Source organism: Lepidochelys kempii, chromosome 2, assembly GCF_965140285.1.
Source record: "Lepidochelys kempii isolate rLepKem1 chromosome 2, rLepKem1.hap1, whole genome shotgun sequence".
In the NCBI taxonomy this organism is placed as follows: Eukaryota; Metazoa; Chordata; order Testudines; family Cheloniidae; genus Lepidochelys; species Lepidochelys kempii.
Window position 1 is genome coordinate 68176756 of NC_136381.1, and position 26319 is coordinate 68203074.

Sequence of the window (26319 nt, forward strand, 5' to 3'; positions counted from 1 at the left end):
AAAACAAAATGGTGAAATATCTTAATATGAAGCACTTTCTAGATATGATTATAATTCTTCCATGTAAAAAGAGACTACAGTGAAGAACTACCTTGAGGCTGTAGTACTACAAATTCAAAACACATTTTTAGAACTTGTTGATACAGTTGAAAGCAGGGGCAAACATGCTATGGCCCTTTATTGCTGTGTTAAAAAACAAACAAACATACATCTAACCCATAGCTCCCAACACTATGGCTTACCTCACTTTATTAAAAAAAATGGAATGTAAGCTTTGTGATGTAAGGAAAAGGCCAATATCCTTGGCTCACAAAGATAATCACACAATTAGTGGAAGAACTCAAACTGTTGCATACATAAGGTTGTTTCATTTTGATAATTCATTACTCTACTGCATTAAATATGAACACAGCAGCCCCTGGTGAAGAAATATATATCACCACAATTGAAAGTAAACTTATGGAGAACTATTGAAAGGCACAATAATGTAATGTAAAAGCATTTGATCTCTTCAAGGAATTTTCATATAAAAAAAGCTTGGCTGTTTCTTGACAATGACAACGCATTGAGGTGTCCTAGAAATAGGATATATTTCTAGAAGTGATGACTGGCTATCTTCTACAAAGCCACTTGTACATATAGTCTCTGCATTCAAATCTTACCTGTAGATCCAGTTTTGCCATGACACCTACAAGAAGCTACAACTGTCCACAATGGATAGTTGATTGATAATTTGGATGTCTACAGCGATCCTTTTATTACCAAAAACAAACTGGCCACTTATGTCCTATCAGTTCCCATTACCCTGTGTCTTCCTTTTGTTTTATGAGCTCCTCAGGGCATTAACAGTGCATTCTTTTCTGTTTGGAAAGCACCTCGCACCCTGGTGTAATACTAGAAACAAAATAGCAAAGTAAACATTTAAACACCGGTTTCCTTCATATTGGAGAGAAAGAGGAAGATACTACTCCTGCCCAAATCACTTTAAAATGTAATATACAGCCCTTGGCCAAAAGAACAGTTTTACACTTGGTGTTTTAATTCAACAAACTACGAAGAATATTTTATTCAGTTTTGAAGAGCTCTCTTAGGTTATGTCTCCAGTCATCCAAAAATTACAATTGCCAAGGGTTTTATGTTCAAGGGGGCCATCTGCTCTTAAGTTTGATTTAAAAAAAAAAAAAAAATCAGTTGTCAAGCTTTGTAGGCATGGCAGGACACAAATGGCTAGTGAAGATCCAAACTTTGAGACATGTTGTTGGTTTTTTTTTAAAAGTCAGGTGGTGGGTATTAAAGGCAACTATGAGAAAGCTGAACTTCACGCAAAAGGCAAGAAGAAATCAGTAATGGCATTGAAAGAAGAGTAAGATGGGAAGCAAGGTTTTGCATTAACTGAAGCAGGGTGGGCAGAAAAGAGATGACGAGATTATCACAATTTAGTGAAAGGGTTTTAAGCTATAGGAATGAAGAAAGTTGTGTGACATAGGTGAGAAAAATAATGCCATGATCTTTCTTTAAGGAAAGACTATGTTGACTATAAACTTTAGTAAAACATACAGCAGATGACAGTGAAGAAGCAGTTCAAAACACAAGACTGCACTGACTGGGAGAGGGAAGTGCAGAGTAGTAGTAGCAGCTGAAGCCATAAGAGCAGATACATCTTGCCCAAAGACACAGAGTGGAGGAGCCATGACAAAATGCTAGTGATCACACTGGAAGATGATTTAACATTGACACTGAAGAAATGGGTGAAGAGCTTAATGGACCAGGACAACTCACATGACAAAGCCAAGAGGAGCAGTCAACTCTTTCAAAACTGTAGACAAACAGGAAGATTAGTACCAACCCAAGGCCCTTGCCTTATCAGACAGAAAGCTAATGCTAAGTGTGACTAGCAAAGGGAACAGAAACCAGCTCTCTAGTAAACCAAAAGGGGGAGAGGCAGTAAGTATTAAAGCATGTATGCAACATTCACAAGCACACCTGAGGCAAGACAGAAATGGTCCAACAATTAGAGAGGCCACATAGGCCACCAGAAGTATGTCCTTGTATCCTCTTTCCCTTAAATGGGCAGGAGAAAAGTGGAATGAGAGGACAGGAGGAGGTCAAAAGGCTAGAAGGTAGTCAGAATGAAAGTTGGTAACAAGCAGGGAAAAAGAAAAGGTTAGTAAGGGGCAAGGGTACTAAAATGTAGTTGGAGATAGTGATAGACTACATCTGGGAGAATTCTCTGGATATTGTCAATTTTATCCTAAGAACTATTGTGAACAATGGTGAAGTTTGAGTCAGAGGTGGGGAAGAGATGCAGGAGTAGACTTGTTTAGAAAGGGGGCAGGAGTACCAAGTTCAAAAAAGCAGCAAGCTTTAGGGCAGAAAGGCTGTAGGGGAGCCTGGATTCCCAGCAGAAATGCTCTTCAACATAGCAATAGCAAACAACCAAAGCTGTGGATTTGGGATGCCAGGGAGAGAGGAGGAAACAAAGTGCAGCAGAGCATGCAATAACTAGCACTAAAAGGAAAGGCAGCGAGAAAGGAAGTAAGAGCTGCAGAGTAGTCAGTTCAATCACATCCATTAGTTCTCCATCCCCAGTCAGACAAATGCAGGGAAGCCAGCAGCAGCATCCAGGTACATGAAGTGGTGAAAAAGAAATACACAGTAAGAGCAATGCTTAGCAAAGACAAGGCCAAGGGTCACCAACACACTCATAAGGCACAAAAAAATGGGATATATCAGATGGGCACTAACCATGCAAACATGAAGAAAGCCAGGATGAAAAAGAGCTAGGCATCCAACAGAAGAGTAGTGAGAAAAACAGCAGACAATTGCAGGGAGAAACTGGAGACCATGAAGTGTTGTCAGTGTAGTCCATTACATTACAGACAAAAGCAACCATCCGATCAACTGGAACACACATGCAGCATGAGTGGAAGTCAGCCAAGATATTCTTGCTAAGTCCATTGCAACAGGAGCCTTAACGAACAGTTCCACATTGTAGAAGTTACTCCCTCTGGCAGCATGGGACGATGGTTCACACTTTAAAGCCAACACTGGGGATTTTCTTAATGTTGTAAGATAAGGTGGTTGATTAGGCAGCAACATGAACTGCAGCTCTCTGCCTTGTTTAATGCATGATAGGTCCAGTAATCTAGTGTCACTTTCAGAAAAAAAATGTCAAAGGTGCTTTATGTACTATACATGCTCAAATTAAATTTAAAAAAAAGTGTGAAGCCATAAAGTACTTACGTTGCTGTTTGAAAGTTCCATAGAGAGGAGGAACTGGCTACACAGTGCTATTAAATGCCCAAAATAAGATTTTAAGATCTTATCTTAACTGAAAAAGCTTAACCTATAATTAATGTAACAGTTTTTTGTTAATATCCACTACTATTTACCTGCTGGCGATGGTATAAAAAAGTATGTCATGGAAGGTAAACAGGTAATCAGAAAGCAAGTTATTAAGAGCAATGGAATTCAACTTTTTCCCCTCACAAGCCTTTCCCTAGACAAGCAGATGGCTACAAATCTGATTAAACTTTTTTTTAAAAAACTAGAAATTTGTTTCCATTGAAATCCATTTATGTATTTTTTTCTAGTAGTAGCTTGTATTTTTTTTTAAGTTGTAACTTCAGTGATTGCACTGTTGTCAGATGCCTCCAATTAGAGCTGTGATAAGTGTGACTCATGTAAACATTGGTTTTTGTACATAAATATGAAAAAGTAGCAGGTCCCTATTCTGCATTTAACTATTACACAAAACAGTAGGGTAGTAATCAGTTAAGTTATACCAAACCAGTCTCAGTAGTTCCTCTTCCTCTGTAATTCTCGCTCTAAGCAGCTGCTCTGTCCCCCACCAGATATGCCGCTATGCCAAAAGTTGTTTTGAAGAAGCTGTCAAATATCAAGGCCAATTATGTGGTACTCAGCATTAAGTGAAAGATTAAGAATTATTTCCATAACTGCCTCAAGGTAATCTTTGTACATGTCTGTAGTGAACCTTTTAGGCACATAGTAATTACTATTTAGTTGCATCATGGTGGCACCTAGAAGCCCTACTCTGACCAGGATCCCATTGTGCTAGGAACTGTACAAACAGAAAAGCTGTCCCTGCCGCACTATGTCCCCTTGCCTCCCAAAGAGCTTTACAATCTAAGGTAATGTTCTTTTTCAGTTGGCAACATCTTATGATAAAATAAACGTAGAGGCAATGTTAAAAATTTTTAATGCCTAGCTGACAGAAATCTTCATATGTACATAACATATAATAGTAAACAATACAGATTGTGCAATCAGTATGGTGTCCCTCCTATTGACTTCAATATATTCTCTCTCTCTCCTGCTGTAGGCATATTTGGTTTCACACCATCTCTTCTCCTTTGTATCATAACAGCATGCTGTAAACAGAAGAAAGCGAGTATGAGAACACACTGATTTCTCAGAAGTCTCTGCCTCTAATTTAGCTCCGAGTGAATGTACTTCTTAGAAGTACTTTATAGCAGAAACTAGGTCCTTAACTTCAGTTAAATGCACTGGTATTAGTTAAGTAACATCAGATAATCCACTTTATCGTTTCAGTAGACAGTGAAAGCAAATACTTTTAAAGAACTACAGTATTCTCATGGCAATATGTCAGATTAACTGCATAATTGTGCAACCCACCAAAAAAGCTGTTTGCAGACAAGAATTATTTAAAGTCATTAGCTAAAGGATGTTGCTAGTAGAGCACAGGAGTGATTTCTCTGCTGATATTCCCACTGCAGAATGTTTTGTCTGAACAAAAAAAAGCTGGAGTTAGAAGGAAACTTAAGTGGCAGCAGCAGAACACCCCATGAGGAAGAAAAATAAAAGTTAGACTATATTAATAGGAAGCAAAATAAAGTGTAGGAGAACAATGTCAGGGAAGACAAAGTGAATAGAATGGTGAGGGAAGTTAACATAGGAAAGAAAACTCCCTGATTATATTGTTTAAAAATTTTGTTCTAATATATCCATGAGATTTGGGTCAGGATATAGTACCAGTACTAAATTATAAGATTCAGAAGGAGACAGGGGTATTTAACACTGCAAAAAACATTTGAGTAGACCCCCTCAGATTTGTAAAAAAGGACAAATATAGCAGTTTAAGACTTGCACCTATGCATTACTTTAACTTCTGAAAATTAGTTAGTATAATCATTGTTCTTAAAATTACACTGTGGCAAAACTAAAATTACTTTTGTTCTAGTATTTTCATTTTAATAGTGCTAAAACAGTAATGAAAGAACTTCAATTCATGTCAGAATATTGACAGGATAAACTGGAATTATCTAGTGCAAAAAGTTTGATTAGTGTTAGGCCTTAGTTACCAGGATAAACTCAAAGGACTGTTTTGTTAAACCAAAATATTCTGTTTGAGAATTTTGCTCAAGACTACTTACCCAAAATTTTCTGCAGTTTTTGTACTTTAAAAAATAAGAGGCACACATATCCTTTCTGTAGTTATTGTCATCCATACATTGTCTAGAAGCATCTGTTTCCTTTAATATGGAAGACAGGTCACACTTAAGAGCTGGTGGGGATAAATATATTTACACATTTTTAGTGTAATATTTCATTCTAAAAAATCCCCAGAGTATTTTATAAATTAAGATTAAGGGAGGCAGCCAACTTGTCTGAGTGCTACAAACAATAGTTGGGGAAGTAGGAGAAACTTTGCATCAAGGATACTAGGGCAAACTCCTGCTCTTACAAGAATCATAGAATATCTGGGTTGGAGGGGACCTCAGGAGGTCATCTAGTCCAACCCCCTGCTCAAAACAGGGCCAATCTCCAATTTTCCCCCCAGATCCCTAAATGGCCCCCTCAAGGATTGAACTCACAACTCTGGGTTTAGTAGGCCAATGCTCAAGCCACTGGGTTATCCCACCCCCCAAAGAAAGGCCAGGGAATCTGAAAGCAAAGACTTCAATTAGGAGTTGTGGCTGCTCAGCACCTGTGGGGGAAATTAAAAAATCAGGTCATCTGTCCTCAGAACACAGACAGAAGTTCTGTTTGGTTCTTTCAAAAGGTATCCAATGCAGTAAACAGCAAAATACTTGGGGGGTGGGGTTTTTTTGGGTAATTAAAAAAAAAGAGGGGAACAAATCCAAGCTACAAGGATTTAAGTCTGTCCTTGAAACCACAATCAGAATCCCAAACCTGATAACTAGAAGCCTACCCCATCCATTCGTGCAAGAGCTATTAGTTTCTGAACTTAATATTTTCAACTTAAAAGGTCCAAATATTACTGATGTTTACACGAACACATACACCCCTTCAGAAGGAATATGAAGCAATATAAACGACTTGCTTTTAGAAGGAACTATCTGGGTAGTTTTCATACCCCTATAATAATGCATCTTCAGACTAAACCATAACCGACCAATCTTACCGCTAGACATGGATTTGTATCGTGGTCTCTAAGTCGCTGCACATTTCTGGACATCCTAAAATGTCTTACTGCAGCTAGAAGCAGGAAAGAAAAGAAGTTTTTTTTTGTATTTGACCCACAAGCGCCATTAATGTTAACAGTCTCAGTTTGAATTTCCATTTTAAGTGGTTTAACACAGAAACCTCTACCATAGTACATACACGCAAGATCTGAGAGAGATTTTTTTTAAACATATAATTTAGAAAAAAGGAGTATAGAAACTTGTTTGGTTTTCTGCATACAAGAGGCCCAGTTTTCTACTATATAAGGATGGTTCATGCTCCTCTGATAGTACGAAGCAACTCAGACCAGTTTAACCAGTCCTAGCTATGCAGTAGCTCCTATGCCAACTCCTGACTATTAGTGTAGGGATTTGACTGAGGAAAGGGGTATGTCTCACATATTCCTACACCTCCAAATTCGCCAGATACTACAAAAGGCCCTGTGGCTTTTAACAGCCACTGCATATTTAGAGAAAACTCAAATTGTTCTAATTTAAACTGGTGACCAGCCTAGTACCCAGATGGCACAACACAGAATTGAAAAGCAACAATGTGCACACGCAAAGCCCTCCTAGCTTGGGCCAAGTGCTCCTTGGCCAGTCCACAAGAATCAGGGCCATAGTGGAAACTAAGCTTTGAGTACAGAAACATCTAGACCTACTACTATATTACCAATTAGTGACATGTCTGACACACAAAAAATAGTTCCCTAGGGAAATATCCACTTAGATTCTACTTAACCCACATTTAAAAATCAGATTTTTAAACAATGCTTACCTACGAATATTGTAGCTAGTTTCCAATTGCTAAACCAGTGTAAAATAAAGTAGAAAACTAGTTTCAGTTTGACACTGAGCTTCCTACTTGATCTCATTTTTCTACAAAAAGCTGCTGTTAAAGACAAACTTAGAAATATAAATATAATTTAAGAGTATCTAAAGTAAAAATAGCATCCTGTACTAACTCTGCTTACATCAGTAACAAATCTATTTAGTCCTTTTTACCACTGCAGAGCCAATACACAGGAAGTAGTGGGATTCTATTCCTTTTTGTAAATCAACTGAATTGTTAAGTTTCAGCTGTAGGCCATATTCTGCCCTTAGGTACACTTGGGGAGCCTCTCTGAAAACCAGGTTGCCCAGGAGCTACTAATGGCAGAATCTGGTTTCCTAGTTAGTTTGGGGGTTGTTTTATTTACACCACAGGTAATTGTGTACAAGGGAGAAAAAGCTACTTCAGTTTCAGATCTAAGACGAGAGTATATAGTTAGAACATGTTTTTTAAACAGAGTTTGAAGTCACTGAAACAAACATGGAACTCTGATGCCTTTTTAATAAGCACTTTTCCACAGGAGAACCATACTTTAGAACAGTTTCTTTTGAGAAGTATTTGAACTCTCAGATTTTAATGCTGAGGGAAGACTGCATATAAGTTAAAAATGTTAACTCACCTACTGAAAGTTTTTTTAGCAACTGTTTTCACAGAGAGCTTGATATTTTAGTTGTATTTTAACTTTGGTATCCGGAGCTAAATATTCCGTTTCTTTGCTAGAGCAAGAGTGTTTTTGATCACACAGGGTTTAAAAATAAATGGATGTACACTAACCAGACAACCAAGGATTGCAGAAAAGGCCAAAAGAACTTACATCCCATCAACATCAATGCTGTTAACATGAAATTTCAGAAGTTTGCCCAAGTATTACTTATAACTAGTGTGTTGTGCTCATTTTAGAAAAGCATGATCAATAAGGGAACATTGCTGGTATGCTTTTAAGACTATCTTCATGAAAGTGACCATTCAATGAAAAGGCTGAAGGTAACTTACTGGAAGCAGATTTTGTCTAGTGTTCACACTATTGTCAGTCAGTCCACAAATGACTAGTAGCTCATTTAAAGCTGAGGTATTTCCAGTGCTTGTCAATCGATCTAGTCCAATTGACAATGAAATGTAGGAAGTGTACCGATTGTAAATTGAGGTTTAAAAAGTAGGTTTTGTTCTTATAAAGTTGCTTAATGATTTGATTTAGAATGTGCAAAAGCTTAAATATGCTAGTCTATGTGCAAACATACTAGGCACTACTACAAAAAAATACTTCATAGATAAGGGCACACAGAAAATAATCTGATGGCTCCTCAACTGATTTTTCTATGAAGTGCTTCAACAACATTAGGAGCACAACCTACTATCAAGCCTGACAGGCAGGTAGGTCACATGCAAATGCTACTACTATTTGATTTAAGTTAACAGGAAGTAATCGCTCCTCTCCCTCCCCTCGGTTTTTACACATCTACAGGCTGACCTTCCTGCTTTAGGAATACAGGGCCAACCCCGAACACATCAAGGGTTTGTTTATACTACAGTTTTTAATTATGTTTTACTAAATTAGTGAACAGTTGTAAACAGCACAGGCAGGGAAAATATTACTAGTACAGTTTAACCCTAGGGCAGACTTGCAGTTCAAGAGCCATCAAGCTATTTTCCAGGGCTCCCACTGCTGCCAAGTCTTTCAGCGGAGCCTAGCACCGTCAAGCCCCTAACACGGTCATTAACGAGGAGGGCTGAATTAACACCTCGATCTGTGAGGGCGGAGGAGGAGGCTACAATAGGTGGCTGAGAGCGGTTTAGGGGCGGCCCCTCGCCTGGCCTCTCCCTTCCCAAAGCGGGGTCAAGGTGGTGCCCCCAAACACCTGCTTACGGGCAAGTCGCTTTCGCGGGCGCTGCGCTCCGGGAGCCCGGCGGGTCTCGGGCGGCCCCCCAGGCTCCGTCCTTGAGCTGCCCCCCGGGGACACGCAGCACACGCCCGGGGGCCTGCCACACGCTTGCGCCCCCGTTTCGCCGGCAGAGGGTCGGCGCCGCGCGCCGAGGGGCGGGAGGGGGACGGGGCGCCCCCGCCGCTCGCAGAGGAGAGGGGCTGCGGCGAGGATCACTTGCTCCCGTGACAGCGAGGCCGGAACTCCGGGCCGGGCTCGCCCGCCTCTCCGCCCAGACCCCTCAACTGCCCGGGGCGCCCCCTGCCGCCCGGGCAGCCGGGGAAGGGAAGCGAACGGGCCCCGCTGCGGCTTCCTCCCCTCCGCCCCCAACCCTGAGGCGGGACGGCAAAGCCCCGCTCCTGGAGCGGCGGGTCCCCGGCCCCCGCCGCCGCCCGGGCCGGGCCGCAGGGGGAAGGCGGCGCGGGACGCCCGGGCGGGCACGTCCCGGCGGCGGCGAACAGCCCGCCGCACCCCGGCCCCGCACTTACCTCACGGGCGGCTCAGTAGGCGCGCGAGCCCCGTCTCCAATTCGAAAGACGTCAGCGGGGGCTCAGGCGGCAGCAGTTATGTAGGGGCGCAGCCTAGCCCGCTCCCGGCCCCGCGGCTCCCCCCGGACTGACACCGCCGCCGCCCACTCCCGGCTCCTCGGCCGGCTTGAGTGACAGCGCCGGGCCCGCGGCCGGGCCGCCAATCCCCGCCAGGCCCCGCCCCTCTCTGACCTGAGCGGCGCCTCCTTCCACCAACCAGGCGGGCGGCGCGGGCCGCAGGCGCCTCCAGCGGGGCGCGGCCGGAGCCCTGAGTGACGGGGGGAGGCGGCCAACCCGCGGCGCGTGTGGGTGGCGGGCGGTGTGGGCGCGGCGTGTGCGGCAGGCTGGGCTGCACCGCAGCGCATACACTACAATGGCTGCTGGAAAGAGGGGAAAGCAAACAATTTCCAGGCCCGCCGCGTCCAGCCCGAAATATGGGAAAAAAATTACAGAAAAATCGGAGAACACTGTAAAGGGTGGAAACGGGGCGCAGAGGGGATGCTGAGGCTCCCGCGGTGAGTCTGCTGCGGGTTTGGGGGGCAGGCGCCGGGGTTTAGCAGGGAAATATCAGGGTTATTTAAATTATGAAGGGGGAGGAGGAGAAGGAGGAGGGGGGAGCGGAGAGCGGAGCAGCGGCAAGGAAAAGTTTGTGTTAATCGCGCCCCCTCCCATCTCTGAGCTGCCCCCACCATCCTTCTGGGGACCCCAGGGCAGAAAGTAGGGGAGAAAAATACATTGCCCGGAAAATGTATTTTATAAAAATATATCCTAGGAGTTTAGTCCACCCACCCCCCCCCCTCCTTCCCTCCTGCACCGTAGTAGTTAAAGAGGGAGAGAAGTTTGCCTGGGGAACTCAAGGAGGGAGAGGGGTTCTCTCCCCCCCCCCACCCCTTAGCTTCGTTGGGGAGTTCTGAAAAGTTTTTTGCAGAAGTTTTTTCCCCCCATCTTCTAGCACCCCCCCCCTCCTTCTCCAGGGTCTGTGCTGTGAATAGAGTGACAGCAGCGAGAGGGAGCGGAAGACATTAGAGACCGTGTTGCCCAAAAATGAGGGAAAAATTAATATAAATTCACCCGAAGTATCAAACCAGGCGCATTTTGCACAAAAATTTCCCGGGTGGACCCCAGTCTCCCGAGTGTGTCCTAGGAAGTAGGCAGCTCACTCTTTTGGGGGGATCTGGAGTCACTTTGGGGAACTCGGCCCCCCTTTCCTTCGTTTTGTGTGTGTGGGGGGGAGGACTAAAGTTTTTCCCTTCATAATAAGGAAAAGAATGTATCTGCTCTCCCCCCTTCGAGTCGCCCAGGAGCCTTTTGCTTCCCTCATTCGAGTATGTTTAGAGGAAAGTGTGAATCCAAGTTAGTGCTGAGTGTTGTTGCATTGGGGAGAGGGGTTTGTTAACTGAAAGCAGGAGAGATCCGGAGAGAGAGAGAGCAGGGACAGCTTGTTGTCAGTATCATAAACAACCAAAATGGAGGGAGAACTGAGGCATATAACAAAATAAAAATTAGAAAAAAATTCCCAAAAATACTTAAAAATCGGGGCCGATCCCCCTTTTCTTCCTAAGGGTAGCAGAATAAACCCCGTGTCCTTGCATGCCCCTATTAACGTTTCAGGGAGCAAGGAGTTAATATTTATTATTTTTTTTGTTGATGAATTCTTTGGAAAGGCAAAAGCCTCTTATAACTCGCCACCGACAATAAGAAAACGTGAAAATCCCATTCAGATGAGAGTGGTGGGGGGAGATGATACTGTAGAAACTACATAATTTGGGGGTAATGTGGAGTGATTTTTAGATAAGATAAATGCTATAGTTGCTCCTTTATAACTTCCTTTTTAATGCTCTTTGTGTACAGTTGGTTTCTCTTTTTCTTGTTTTTTGGCCGGAATGTAATGCCTTTGTAGTGTCACTTTCTTGATCTAATTAGGATGTGTGAAGCAAAGAGTAAACCTTTCCGGTTTATAAAGTACATTTTCGTTGCATTTGAAATTCAAATTTTACTTGTGACTCCATCCTCTATTTAAACTGGATTCTTCAGTGTAGTGCTGGATTGGAACATTACCTCATAGAGAGAAAGTGAGGGCACCTCTTCTGGCGTAGAGGGCGCAGAGTAAGGGCACCTCTTCTGGGGATGCCTTGTGATTTCACTGGCATGCTTAGTTCACCTGTCTGTGTCCCATAAAGAATGTATTCAGCAGCCTTCTCGTTTTATTTATATAAAATGATGCCTCATCTTGCATCACATTGAAGTTAATGCGAAAGTGCTGCTGATGTTGGTTCCACGTGGGATCAGGGACAGAGCAGGGCATTTTAAAGAGACAGCTTCTCTTTTCTTATAGTTCTCACCTATGCAGAACCTCTGCCTAAAGCAAAGGGGTGGTTCTGGGTTTTTTTTAGATAAAGACATTAAATTGACCTTTGTATGATAAATTAATGCCACATAATAGGGATAAACTTGCAGATTCATTTGGATCCAAGCATTTCTTTTGTGCGTAGCAAGCCTTCAGGAGAGTTTTCTTAATGCATTAGTTATAAAACTGTGTTTTGGAAACGATTTTGGAATGGATGTTCCAGAAATTAAAAAGTAACATTATTAATATAAAATATAGTATACTTCTACTAGTTCTCAATTTCTTGAAAGGAGACTAAAGGCTATTATGTAACAAAATTTCATAGCCATCTTGTAAAAAGTTATTAAGTGCATAATTTTCACTTTGAGTAATTTCAGCTTTATGGGGGACATGTAACTGTCTGTTGAAAAGCAGTGCAAAGCTTCTTCTGTATTTAAAACCTGTGAACAGTTCCAAAAGGTTTTGAAAATAGTGCAATAACTGTTTGCTTTTAATTGGCCAAACTAAGGGCTTTTTACATGTACACCTTAGCTGTGTAATTCTAACATCTCTTGAAAAATTACCTTCAGTTTTTTAAAGAATCTTAACTACACTCAAGCTCCATTTATATGCATTTAACATCAGTATGGTAACTGGTACAGATTCCTGCTGTATTTTTAATTTGTAAATATTTAACTACTATGATGTGAATTGTTCCACTTGTCTATATGTCTGTATCTTGCATGTATTTTAATTCTCAGTAAGACATCTAACTTTTAAAATTCTTAGCATAACTTCTTAATATACTAATTAGATATCTTTATCAGAAATTATTACATTTTTTCATTACAGTTGATTTGTTTGTGTAGCCTTTATATTTAATTCTAAATTAAAACTTAAATACAAGGAATCCACTTCCGGAGATAGAAGGAGGGCTGAACTTGTAGGGAAGCCTTTTCAGCAAATGGCTTCTTTTGCCCTATAGACATTAAATATGAGTTGTTATAGGCCACTGTGTTCAACAGGCTGTGCTTACAAGCAATCCGTACCTTTATTGTAAATGTGACTTGTTGACTGGGATAGGCTTGTGGTTACAGATTTGGAAGAAATCACACAGTTTTCCAGTGACTCAAGCTTTGAAAATTAAATCACATCAACTATTCTTAGGGGAAAAAAAAGCTCATTAAGGGGGAAGGATTAATCTGTTAGTATGAAGGAATGAAATTGTACATTTTTACAGAACTGTCTTTCCAGGTTTTAGAGATCTTTCATATATTTACAAAAGAATTCAAATTTAGAAGGGCCTCTCCAATTATTTTTCCATAAAGCTTTTCTTTTTTTGTTGATTAAAGTTATACTTACCTAAAAAAACCCAGAAATTTGACAAAATTCTTTAAGTGTCATATGTTTATTTAGTGTAGTGCAATTTTTTAGTTCTTTAGTTATATAGAAGTAACTTTATTACACTAGTTAATGATACCGAAAATAAGTTTTTTTTTTTTTTAAATTTAAACTAATACTACATTGATGATTATCGGAAGTATTTAATGTAAGACATCTCATTTATTTGGAAACTTAAATTATCATTTACTTTTTGTAATCCTGAATATAGATATAGGCATTGTTCATAACATCAAGTGTGGTGTAACAGTTGCTGGGTATCTTTCTTGACTCACAACTGCTTATTGTGAAGTGAATCCAGTACACCCAAGTGTAGAACAAAATTCAGACGCTCTAATTTGGGTTTGATCTATATTCTATTTTTCTACTTGAGTATATGTTAAATGTTACTTGATAGTATTCTTTATACCCCTAGTTGCTCTCATTTTGTAGAATACGGAGTTATTCTTAGAGCGATGAGGTGATGTTTGGTAGAAATAAAAGTAACATTTCAGGGAACTGAAGGTTTTAGAATTTAGATTTCCTTTTTCTAATATCTATAGCTCTGACTTGATACATGATAAATCATTTGAAAATTTGCCCTTTAAGTATCTAAGGAAATAAATGTTCATGGGCTGTTGTTGGTAAAGTTGTCCTAGTTTCTGTAGGTAAACTAGAATGTTCTAAATGCATTAAAAACTTTTGTAGGCATTTATCTGTCCTATCAGATAATGTTTGCATAGGTTTTATTAGCTACAGAGATTCTAAAATTGTTCAACAAATGCAAGAATATAGATTCTCATACATTAAACTTTTCTTGCACACTTAATCTAAGTATGGTTCTTGGCATGCACACTTTATTTAGTAAATTAGCCTGAAAAATGAGTTTCCCCAAGCACAGATTTTTCAAATTTAAATTACAATTTTTTTCAAGTTTTTCACTTTATTTAATGCAAAAATTCACTGCATCCAAAGTGGAACTATTTTTAATGGTCATCCATCTGCAGAGCTATTGAGTCAAAATGGTGCCCTTAAGTCTCCTCCTTTCAGTGCAGTGCAGATGTTTTATAAAATGAATGGGATAAAGTGGGTGACTACTTATGTTCTGAATTAGCAAGTATTGTAATGGTTTTAAATGATTTTACTGAAAGACTTGTTTTATTTCAGAAACTAAAACCTAAGGTTTTTTATCTGTTATCTATAACATGGTAGATCTTAAAAACTAGCTTTCATGATTAGAAAAATTTTGTTAGGAAGGTGTCCTAAACAAGTTAATTTGTTTACCAAAGGATAATATTTTGGAAAATGTAAAACATGTAACAGTGCTTAAACCATCCTCAGATGCATTGTAGTGTTAAAAGGAACTAGCAACCATCTCTACTGAGGTGACAGTATACTTGGTGAGAATATCCTCTTGAAATAGAATAGTGAGCTTTTAACTTTCTTTACTTTTGATATTGCATATTTCTATCTGCCCAGTGAACTGCTAACCATCTTTAACCAATTACCAAATGTTTAGGTAGCTTTAGGGAACTATTTCAAAATAATTCAAATATGAGAACAAAGTAACATTTTATATTGATCAGTTGTGAAATAAGTGTTTTGGAGTTCTAATGTATGGCAGAAGATTGCTGCATTTAGCTAGTAAAATATCTTGCTAATAAAATGTGTGTTTTTTCCTGTTAATCTAAAATCACATCTAGGACTTAGTCAAATGTTTAGTGATTTTATAAATTATGCAAACTTGGGGTTTGAACTTAAAACATATTACTTATAACTCATTAGACTTGCTCAAGCAGGTTCCTATACTTTAAATTATTTTAATGTAATGGGGAACATAATTATCTATTATCTACAGTTGAATAGATTGCAATTAGTAATGGATTTTAAATGACCACTTGTCCACAGAACATCAAACATAACTACACCAAATATGAAAAGAGTTCTAATTGTTTTGTATTACAATAATTAGAAATCTTCTGCTATGAGAACCTAATAATGAATAGCTTTGATCATAATAATGCCATGTTAAGTTCTGCTTTCAAGTATATTAATCTGCTACTTGGATTCTTTTCTTCCCTCTACCCTCAAAGTGCACACCTGCCATTCTCATCTTTTTAGGGCATATTAGCAGAAACTCCAAGTACAATTTAATATTTTAAAAAAAAGTTGACAAGACATTCTGTAATACTGTAAAAACCCCAAAATTGTGATGTGATACTACTTACAAAGATGGGTCATTCTCACAGAATCTATTAAAATTGTTAATATTTAAATGGTCCATGGATAACTTGTAAACAGAGTTACTGCAGGATCGTGGTATTAAAACTGCACACAGTGACTGAGGGGAATCTGAGATGACTACATATGAAGTGTGTGTGTGCATACTTGAACATTGAGAAGTGAGAGAGCTTATGCAATTATACTCCTGTTAATAGGATAAATTAGCTTGTTTTGTAAGCTTTCCTAATATCTCTTATTACCTTTAAAATACACTTATTTGTTTAGAATTTGAATACATTTTGTCCAGTATATTTTAATAAAAAGTGAATGGATAAAATTCTGTTCTCCGATGCACCATCAAACCCTGCTGATTTCAGTGGAGTTGCATAGGTATAAATGAGGGTAGAGTATGGTCCAATGTTCATGATTTTTTTTTTGGTCAAAATAATAAAGCATAAAAACAAAGACTAAAATAGGTAAAACAAGTGAATGTACCCAAGGTAGACAATAATGCATAGAACAGTAATTTAAAACTATGAAGTAAAATAACTTTATTTAATTATAAGAAGTTAAGTGGGAACCAGAAGAGCAAAGTTTAATATGACCATAGAAAGAAATGAAGAAATACATATGTAAAGGAACTTGGAAAATACAAAAAGTGTCTATTCCAGTAAATTGAATTGTTATAATCTTCTTTTGCACTTAACATGCCAAATGCCTCTCTGAGGAGAATATCCCTAGAAATCAGATTAGAAAGTGTTTAATGGGAATTTTGTCATACTTGTTTTGAGTAACGTTAGGGTAACTAAAAATAATTTGGTGTTTCTGTAAAAGATAGGTCATCTAGTTGTGTAGTTTGCATGCTGATAGTGACCTAGAATTTTCAGTAAATGTCTTTTCAAATCTTTACTATCACATATACTACAATCAAACAATTTACTGTAAAGTTCTACTCTGCATATAGTGCGTACAGAGTCGTACATATTTTGATGTGGGGTCAAATTTAATATTTTTAGACTGTCAAAAACTCTAGATTTTTCATTAATACAATTTGCGTAGTAGAATCTTGCTTATTCACATTGATTAGGGATCCCATTCCCAATTACTGAATTGTGCAAATCATAAAGTAAGCAAATAAAAAGCAAGGATAATGCATCACAAAGCTCATCTTGTTTGTTGATTTGACAAGTGTATACTGTGGTGTATCTAATTTAGTAGTAAATGTTCTGTAACATATTTTGAGAAAGCATTCAAGTCTGAATTAATGAGACATCACTACAACATCATGCTGTTAAGCCTTTGAGAAGTGCAAAGACCAATTCCTATATACAAATTAATGAGATTTTACTAGACTACTTTTAATAAGCCAGTGCTTACTGTGGTATATGTATTCATCATGGCTGTTACCAATTTCTTTAAAAATGAGGCTTTTCTGATCTGTTAGGGAGGATGTTGCAGTCGTTGAATTCTGTATAATATAGAAAACTATTCCAGACTACTAAGACAGACCTTTTGAAAAGGACCATTTAAAAAAAGAAAATAAAATTCTATCCCAAAAGTAAAGGAGTTCTGGCAGTTTAATAATAATCTTCAAAACTGTATATTTAGTAATAAAATATATGTTAGACTTGGTAAATTTTTATTATTTTTTGAAACTCTTAATATAAATAAAAATTCCTAAAGTGATATTAATTGTACATTTAGTAAAATTGCTTCATCTCTAGCGATTACACTATTCATCACTTGTAAGTATGGATTTGCATTTTCATACTCAATATCTAAAATTGAAAAAATTAACCTCTACAGCTTGCAGTTATTCTTGTGTGTTTAGTCAAATGGCATACTACAAAGGGTTTCATATACATTACTTACTGAATATTATCAGATACTATTGTCCATTTCCTCCAAAAAGTATTTTAAACAAAATGAATGAAAAAGCCCTTAGAATTTAGCCACTTTGTCTGAAAGCCAAGTATAGATATTGTCAAAGCTGATTTTGTTCACTGGAAGATATTGTAGTTAATGCAGATTTAATTGATCTCATCCAGGAGACGTTAAGAAACTGTGAACCATGGAGCTTAAAAAACAGCTCAAACATGGCTGATCACAATAGGTGCCAGTTTAATTTGAATCTGGTGGACTTTTCTTAGTGACTTGACATAATTTTCTTTAGTGTCTTAATACTGGGATTATGTATAGGCTAAACCATTCTAATTAAACCCAATCAAAATATATTATGGGCTACTTTTCAGTTTCAGAAAGAGTAATAAAAATATTGTTGCACATATGAGTGCATGATATTACTACATACTGCTTTAAATGGTGTTTAAATACAGGTATAAGCATACCAATACAATGAAATCGAGAGGACTGTTATTCCTAAGTGATAAAACTTCATGATTTGTTACTTAAGAAGTTATTGATAAGCATATTATGTTATATCTAGTTATTCAGATTGTTCTTGCTGATGTAAAGTTCATGACTGTAGCAACTACCATAAAGAGTTCATATAAAATAATTATCTAGTGTTACACTTTCGTTCTTTATGCTTTTCCAATGTAATTGCTTCCTTATAATAATTTTTGAAGATGTGTTGCTTCATGTAAAACGTTTGTGTATGTTTCTCTTTGGTCCAGAAATCAAAGTCAAAAAGTGGTCTCGACTTTTATTCTCTCAATTAGTTTCTTCCTATGCATGACATCACTCTTGCTGGTAGTATTACAAATATAGAAATTGGATTGTAAGCTAAAATGGAAGACTAACTACCACTGGTAGTTGGGTGATGGGAGAAAGCCCAAACTGGATGAATATTGATACTAGCCTCTGAGAAAGAGATGTGAGTTCTTGAGGACTTGGAGTACTCCTTGCAATCAAATATATGATGTATTATCATTTCCCATAGGAAATACTTGAGCATACTCGTTGCTACCAACTGCTGTAGAAAGCAAACAGAAAAATAGATTGTGGTTTTAAAAAAAGATGCACTGTGAAATACATTACTTGGTAAGTATCATTTGTATAGGTAACTCATTTCCCTGAAATGTAATCAATTTTTCTACCTTTGAAAACTGGACCACTCTACAGTATTTTTTTAAGAGAGCAAGTAAGCTAAATATATCTTGGATAGCAAGTAGATACAGATGGTACTAAAAAGTCAGTGTGTTCATGTAAATCTAACTTGATTCTCTTTGTTAAATTTATATGCTGAAAGAGAAGTTGATTTTTGAGTAATCTTTAACTGACGAGTTTACTAGTTCAGTTGTTTGCAAAAGAAGTAAGGGTAGTTTGGCATATGTATGAGTCTTTTCTATTTTTAAGATATTTTCATGGAAGTTTTTAAAATCTTGAATATAAAAAGAGGGTGTATTTTTCATGATACGTGGTGGGAGGGGCGCTCTAGCAATTTAATCTGGTGGGGATAGACATTTTGAGAAAAATGAGGCCCAGTAGTTTTTACTACTTCAATCACACTGTTAGTTACAGCCATGAAGCTCTCAATATATTCAGTTAGCTTGGGTCAAAGTCCACAAACCCTGCTTGGGAAAGTTGATGTCACTAAGAGTTTTGTCTCAGTAATGACTTTAGGATTGTATTCTTTGTTCTTCATAGGGGTGAGTGACAAGCAGATGGACACCTCTTCGTTGATATAGATTATACAGTATTAAGCTTTCCTCTGATATATGTGTACATGTTTTCTGAAGGAATTAACTCATTATGTTAGATAACCTATTTTAGTGATAAATCTCTTTATTCTCTGAATTAACAGAGGCTTCTTTTATGTCCAGAGTTTCATGTTAAGATCGTAGTTAAACTGTGCTTGAATATGATGAAATAATCATTTCTATCAAACTGTCCTTTTAGTGAAAGGGTTGATAATAACGTCATTTATGGTGTTTTAATAAAGAAAAAAGTCATCTCTTTGAGTAGGAGTGGAATACTCTAAAACTAGCTCCTTAAGTAGTACTTAAACTTAATTATATTCAGCTCTTATGACAGTTGTGGGAAATGTGCATTGCAGAATGTAGGGCTTAGCTGATTTGTGAATTCTTCCCTCCCAACACATGGTAAATAGGTGTAGTCCCCTCCCTCCCAAAAAAAAGGAAAAAAGCTTTAAAGGCAGTTTATTTGCATGTATATCCAGCCTTTCTGAAGCAGAGGCCTTTGCAAGAAATTAAAGGAACTAACGACAAAAATAGGTTTGCATCTCTCTTAAAGATTTGATGTGCTGTACATATTTGTAAATGCATGCTGTGACTTCATATAAACTCAGATATTTAGATTGGAAGACAGAGAACAAAATATATGCACAGCCTGTTGTGTGCAGCCATGCAGTGTATGACAGTGCCCAATTCTTTAGCCCAGTGGTCTTTTGCCCAGGGAACTGAGGTTGCTGCCTTTAGATGCTAGTCTATTTCATATGTTTCTCTGCATTTGATAGGCTTGTTAGTAGCTTAAGTAGTTTGTTTCACGTGACTGCTTATAAGGTGCTCTTATGGGCAGTGTCAATAATAATATATGGTCTGATCTATAGAACTTTTAGACAAAAAATACGTAGTTTCCCTTTGTGCCCTCAAGAAGTAAAGCCATCAGCTGTTCTTCATTGCAAGCCAAAAAATACCCAACCACAATTAAATTCAGCCAGTACTCCCCTACCTCACAAGCCCTCTCCCCTTTTCATTCCCAAATTCTAAGTAAATTGATAGTCATTACAGTATGCCCTGCGGATCAAGAGTTTCATGCTGTTTCAGTCCAAGGACTAGATTCAAAATAGTGAGCACCTGCCAGAGAACAATCTAATGACAGCTCCCCTTCTCTTTATATCAAAGGGACTCCAGTTTGTGTGTCTTCTGATTGTTGGCATGAGAAGAGAAGCGTGTCTCAAGTAGGCAAGAACCAAGTCATTTAGGGCTTTGAGTCAATACCAGTACTTCAGACTCCATTGTGAACCTAATCATCAGCCAGGGCAAATCAAGGAACACTGGTGTCACGGGCTTCCAACAAGATAACACAGCGACTTGGTTAGTAAATAATTTAACAGATTACCTCTTTCCACACTGAAGGGCAAGGGACTCTTCTTTTTTCTTGCCACTTTCCTGTTCAGGAGTGGTGACTTTTTATAGCCTTTTTCCAAAACTCATAATTGTATGCTTGGCTACATGCAAACTGGTGTGTCTAAGGTCTGTTGATATCCAGTCCATGTACTGAGTCTTTGGCCTCCCCCTTGGTTGTCTTCAGTCCACAATCATTGTAAAGGCCATCTTACCAATATAACTTGGAGGTCTCCGCTGGACATGTCCATACCAATGTAGCCTCACCTTCCTCAACTTGTCCTCAGTTGGGGCAAGCCACAGTAGGCCCCTCCCAGTCTCATTTTGTTTTTTATATTGGAGTATCCAACCATTTGACCATCTGAACATCTTCATTTCTGTGGTAGAGGGCATACTGATTTTTCTTATGGCTGGCCATCTCTCTTTGCTCTATCCATTATGCTGGGTCAAATTACTGGCATCTTTTTATCAGAGAGAACTGGGGTCAACTCCTGCCATTTGCACCAAGCAGCTTTGGTATAATGCCAGGCATAACTCAGGAGGGCACCAGTGATGGGTGGGGAGCTACTGTTAGGAATTTGGTTGTTTGTAAATAAGGAAAAGTATGAGAGTTTTCAGTAGGAAAACCATCACAATTAGTCCAAAACAGCATAACTCCACTAGCAAATATATCCCTGAAATGGTTTTATTTATTTAATTAATTAATTAATTAAAAGTACTTGCTGAATTCTGAAGCTCCATGTTGCTACAGCAACATTGTCTAGCAATGTGTTAATGTTGTATTTAAGAATACTCAAGAAGTTTAATATTGATCTTGAAATCTAAAATGATTTCTTTTTCAAATTTCAGAATTAAAAGGAAATATTGAGTGACATTGTTAAAGCTAGAAACACTTAACAAATTAAATACACTATATACTCTATTTGAGTCAAATATTTTTTCTAAACAAATTTTAATATATGTATTATGTAGCTTCAATTGATTGCACAATACTGTGGATTGGACATAGAATAAAAACTTCTGTTTGTTAAAATTACTGTACTCAGTGTATTTGCCTTCGTTGGAATGTTGTTCTGTGATTGCATCATTTTTAGTTTATACAGCTTTGTGCTAATGTCTTATTTCCCCAAATGAATTTAATTACATTGTCCTCCCTCTCTGATTATTGTATGTAGCATGACTTATTCAGTAGATCAAAAGTTATGTTTATTGGAAAACAGGATTAATATTTTATACTTTTGCTAACACCACCTTAAAAATAGCCACATCAAAGATTATGCTTTTAAGTCTAATGTTGTAATCTATTAAACCATACATCATTCTGCGTGGAATGTTTTTAAACTGAGGCAGTTGTCCCTTACAACGGTTTGTCTGAGTGGTTTCAAGTTATTACAGAAGTACACATACAACATTTGAACTGTATGGGGATAGAATTGTGCTACAAGGTCTCAATGGAGTGCAGTGAGTGGGTAGTGCCAACTTAACAGTATTTCCAGGAATTGTATGAAATGTATAGCTCATGTAGTTTGGCTTACATTAAGGCATTCTGGATATTGCAAACAAAATTGTTATTAAAACTAGTATTTTTTAAAAGCTAAATTTTTAAATAGCAGCTTGCTGCTGGTAGACGCTCAAATTCTGCCCACTACTTGTATCTTCTCTCAGGTAAGCAGTGAAGTGTTTGTTTTATTTTAAATGAGTTATATTCCTGAAACCAAATATCTAATATTGTATATTAAAATTTTTCCAGAAATATTAGAGTTTTGGAGGCTCATCTGAAGTAGAAAACTCTGGGCAGGATCAGTAACATCTTCCATACTTTTGTTTCTTTCAATCACATATTCCTCTTTTTAATTTTTGTAAAAGTGTCTTCTGTTGCTGTATAAAAGACCCTCAGCAAACATCATGGGAAACAGTGAAACGGACGATGCACAAAATTCTGAGAAATGCATAAAATACAAAAATAGATATTTTCCTTATCTTTTCACTTCAGTAATTTTAAGTGTTACTTGTAACAACAGTAGATTAAAAAACTGAGGTTGGTGTGCCTTTCTTTTTTAAGATGACTGTTCCTTTAAACGTCAAAAACTAAAACCTGCAATATGTTAAACTGTTTAATACAAGGACATTTGCATGTACCTAAGTTAATTTAGATTGAGAAGTCTATTGAAGAAGCTTAGCAAGAACAGTTTTCATTCTAAATTATCGTCTAACAGCAAGAGGTAGAATATCTGAGAAATATTCAATTAGTCATTACTACTTGACCGTAGTAGTAGGCTGTCTATAGGATTTAGTGATACCTAAATGGCAGGTTAAAGTATATAACTTTACTCCTGTGCCAAAAAATTAAAAATTCTGCACACAGTGTTTTAAAATTCTGCATATTTTGTCAAAATAACACTACATAATCACGCCAATTTCAGTTATTTTGGTAATTTATTTCAGAATACTATCAGCAGCTATGTCTGTAACAATACAGACACAAAAAAAGTCCTCCGGGAGTAGTGTGTTAAGGAAACCCCTATGACAACCCAGTTCCTGTTTCTGTGCCCCTTCCCCCAGAGCCCAGCAGGAGGGCCAGACACCCACAGCTCCTCCGCACCAGAGCCCAGCTACGGCCTCCCCGCCCCCAGATCAGACACTCACATGCACCTCTTATCCCACACCACTCAGAGCCCAGCAGTGGGGCGCCCCCAGCCCAGATATCTGCACTCCTCCCCCTCATAGCCCTTCTGTGGGGCCCCCAGCCCAGATACTCGCACCCCCTCTCCCCGGAGCCCAGGGATTCAGAGGGAGAAACCGCCTAATGCTGGGTCCTGGGCTTGTATGGAGTTACCTGCATGGCGCTGCCCTCTCCTTCCTTGAGGACGTACTGGGAACTGCAACTGCCAGGAACCCTCCAGCTCCCTCCCACTTCTCCTGGCAGTGTCTTCTATTTGTGAGCTGGGCTCTGCTGGATCCAGTGCCCCCTAGTGGCGGTCAGGAGCTCTGCAGCCCATTTCAGGGGGGCAGAAATTCTGTGCAAAAAACATTAATTTCTGTGCCAATTCTGCATTGTGCAGTGACACAGAATTCCCCCAGAGTAAACTTAGAAGTCTTCCTGTTGCATGATTGATGAGCTGTCATATTATCCACAATGATGTGCTATTGCTAAGAGCTCTGAGGAGCATATAGAGCCAAACTCAGCCCTATTGTAACTTTACAGAAACCAGCAGAATCATACAAAGGATGAATGTGACATATATTGCTTACTAATGTACTTAACTCCTTTTAAGATAAGAGCAGTGCATTTTCAAACTGAAGAAAATTTCAAATATGCCTTACAAATTTTGCTAATAAGTAACAAACTAAACTATGTTTCATTATTGTTTTATTTCAGAGCTGCACCTACATCCACAATCATATGCCATTCAATTAGGAATCACAGAACAATGAGGGTTGGGGAAAAGGTGGGAGATGAGATAGAAGTATTGGTAAACATTTAAAGGTAAAGCCACAGTGCCCATACTGAGAAAATAATGACAAGCTAAGAAATGTTATTCTAACATATTTTGCTGTAATCCTGTATCTGTTATCTGTGAAAATATTTATCAGATTAAATTGTGTTGAGAGGGATATAGATAATTTAAATATTTTTAACCTTAGTCATTTTATAAACCAGTATCATGGTGTTATAGCAGAAGAATAGCAAAAGACAAATTATTAACAACAAAACCTATGTAAAACAAATGTCTTTAAATAGACTGAAATAGGACTTGTCTACACGTACAGTGATGCAGCTGCGCAGCAGTCGTGCTTCAGTGAAGACAGTATTACACCAATGGGAGAGCGTAATCCATCTCCGCAAGAGGCAGTGAAGCCTTCCCGTTGACATAGCGCTATCTAAACTGAGAGTCAGGTCAGTATAACTACGTCGCTTGGGTGTGGCTTTTTCACACTCCTGAGTAACGTAGTTTTACCAATGTAAATTTCTAGGGTAGACCTGGCCTAAGACTATTCCCAATACACATTCTGAACATTTACAGTATAAAGCCTTGGTGGGAAAGCTGTTGCATTAAGCTGTCTGTTTCAAAGCTGTGCAGCGAACCTTTCTAGCAGGTAGGATGTTTGGTTCTTCTAAGATTATATCTTAACTCAAGCTAATTCTGCAGTAATTTACGCTCCAATTAAATCCTTTCTAGTTAGGTTAGCTAAAATGAGAACGGCCATACTGCAAAATAACACTCAAGCAGCACAGTGTAATTGGATTAACAGTGGAGAGTAACTATGTCCCAACTGCATTACTAGCTTGAGTGTCATCAACACTTAAACTTCAGCCTATGCTCCTTTATGGTCCAAGTAGCTTGAGTTAGAGATTTTTGTGTGTGTACAGGATTGGGTTAATGGCAACACTTGAGTTATACCGTGAACTAACTGCACTGAAGACAAGCCCTAATATCAGCAACTGGTATATGTAGCTCCCTAAAACAGCAAGTGAACAGTGGAGCTATCTCAATCAGCAGCTCTGCAGCAAGATTACAGAGAACTACTGTCTGCACATTCCCTTACTAAGTTGATAAGATAAATGCTAAATCAAAGCTTTCCCCCCAAAATAACTAAAGTGCATTTACTCAATAAAAGAATAATATTGTATAAACTTAGAATGGTAGTTGAGGGTTGTATATCTGTCTGGTTGGGCTTGTTGGTTTCTTTGTTTTGGTTGAGGGGCAGGAGGTGTTAGGAAACTTAAAACTAACTCACTCCTCTCAGGAGATTCTTTAGTACTTTTGTTTTCTCTCAAACACACTCAGTAATCTTATATAAAATTAAAGGAGACCATTGCTTATTTGCAGACTCTAATTCTTCCAACCAGGAAAGACTTATGACCGCTGTAGTGAATGAGATTTCTTAATAATAAGAATTGTTTTCAAAAAATACTTTACAGCATGTTTAAATCGTGAAGTATTATTAAAATGATCCAAAAAATGGCAAAATAATAAACACAGATTCTTTTTACTTGTTCACTTGCTAATGTGCAGAAGTATTGTTCATGATGGGTTTCCCAATCACTATGAGCTTAAGAGGTTACTGTGTCCTCCAAGTTTCCTGACACACTAGCCTGGCTTAATGCAGGAATTGGCAACCTTTGGCATGCAGACCGCCAGTGGCCGGTCCAGTTTGTTTACTTGCCGTGTCCGCAGATTTGGCCGATCACAGCTCCCACTGACCGCGGTTTGCAGCTCCAGGCCATTGGGGGCTGCGGGAAGCGGCGGTCAGCACATCCCTTGCATCAGCCAGTGGGATCTGCGATTGGCCGAACCTGAAGACATGGCAAGTAAAGAAACTGCCCGGCCCGCCAAGGGGCTTACCCTGATGGGCTGCATGCGAAAGGTTGGCAATCCTTGGATTAATGTAACATGTATTATCTTTACAGAGATTCCTCAACTTTTCCTAACCTTAAAAATATCCTAGTTTAAATTATTTTTATTAAGTAACTTGTTTCTTAGGAAACTGTTAAATACTTCCAAATACCTTGCCCTTTATATCTAATATTTTTGCAACTAAGTATAGATTTTTACTTTAGTATTTGTGGCTGTATTCTCAAATTGCCACATTATTACATACATCTATTCAAGTAA

General features: G+C 38.4%; 2 protein-coding genes across 11 annotated transcripts in view; one reads left to right on the top strand and one right to left on the bottom strand.

The window, feature by feature from the left end:
- Positions 1-4202: 4202 nt before the first annotated feature.
- CHCHD7 (coiled-coil-helix-coiled-coil-helix domain containing 7) lies at positions 4203-9844 on the bottom strand. The gene is made up of 4 exons (XM_073331113.2): positions 9686-9844; positions 6407-6480; positions 5415-5513; positions 4203-4391 (listed from the first exon to the last, which is right to left on the bottom strand). Exons 2-4 carry the CDS (start codon positions 6458-6460, stop codon positions 4287-4289), a joined length of 258 nt encoding a protein of 85 aa, XP_073187214.1. The 5' UTR covers positions 6461-6480; positions 9686-9844; the 3' UTR covers positions 4203-4286.
- A 163-nt stretch (positions 9845-10007) lies between these two features.
- Positions 10008-26319, top strand: part of PLAG1 (PLAG1 zinc finger) — a 59725-nt gene continuing 43413 nt past the window's right edge. For 2 of the 10 annotated variants that reach the window (XM_073331123.1, XM_073331117.1), the window contains exon 1: positions 10008-10239. The gene's annotated coding sequence lies outside the window, so the exon portion shown is untranslated. Of the gene's footprint in view, positions 10240-18555; positions 20672-24080; positions 24189-26319 lie in introns of all 10 variants that reach the window. The other 8 variants (XM_073331115.1, XM_073331116.1, XM_073331125.1 and 5 more) reach the window with 8 other exon arrangements.

Coding starts and splice junctions, on each gene's coding strand:
- CHCHD7 (XM_073331113.2), bottom strand. CDS start 6,460: ATGTCCAGAAATGTGCAGCGACTTAGAGACCACGATACAAATCCATGT. Junction 5,514..6,406: donor ATACAAATCCATGTCTAGCG/GTAAGATTGGTC, acceptor TCCATATTAAAG/GAAACAGATGCTTCTAGACA. Junction 4,392..5,414: donor AAAACTGCAGAAAATTTTGG/GTAAGTAGTCTT, acceptor TTCTGTTTACAG/CATGCTGTTATGATACAAAG.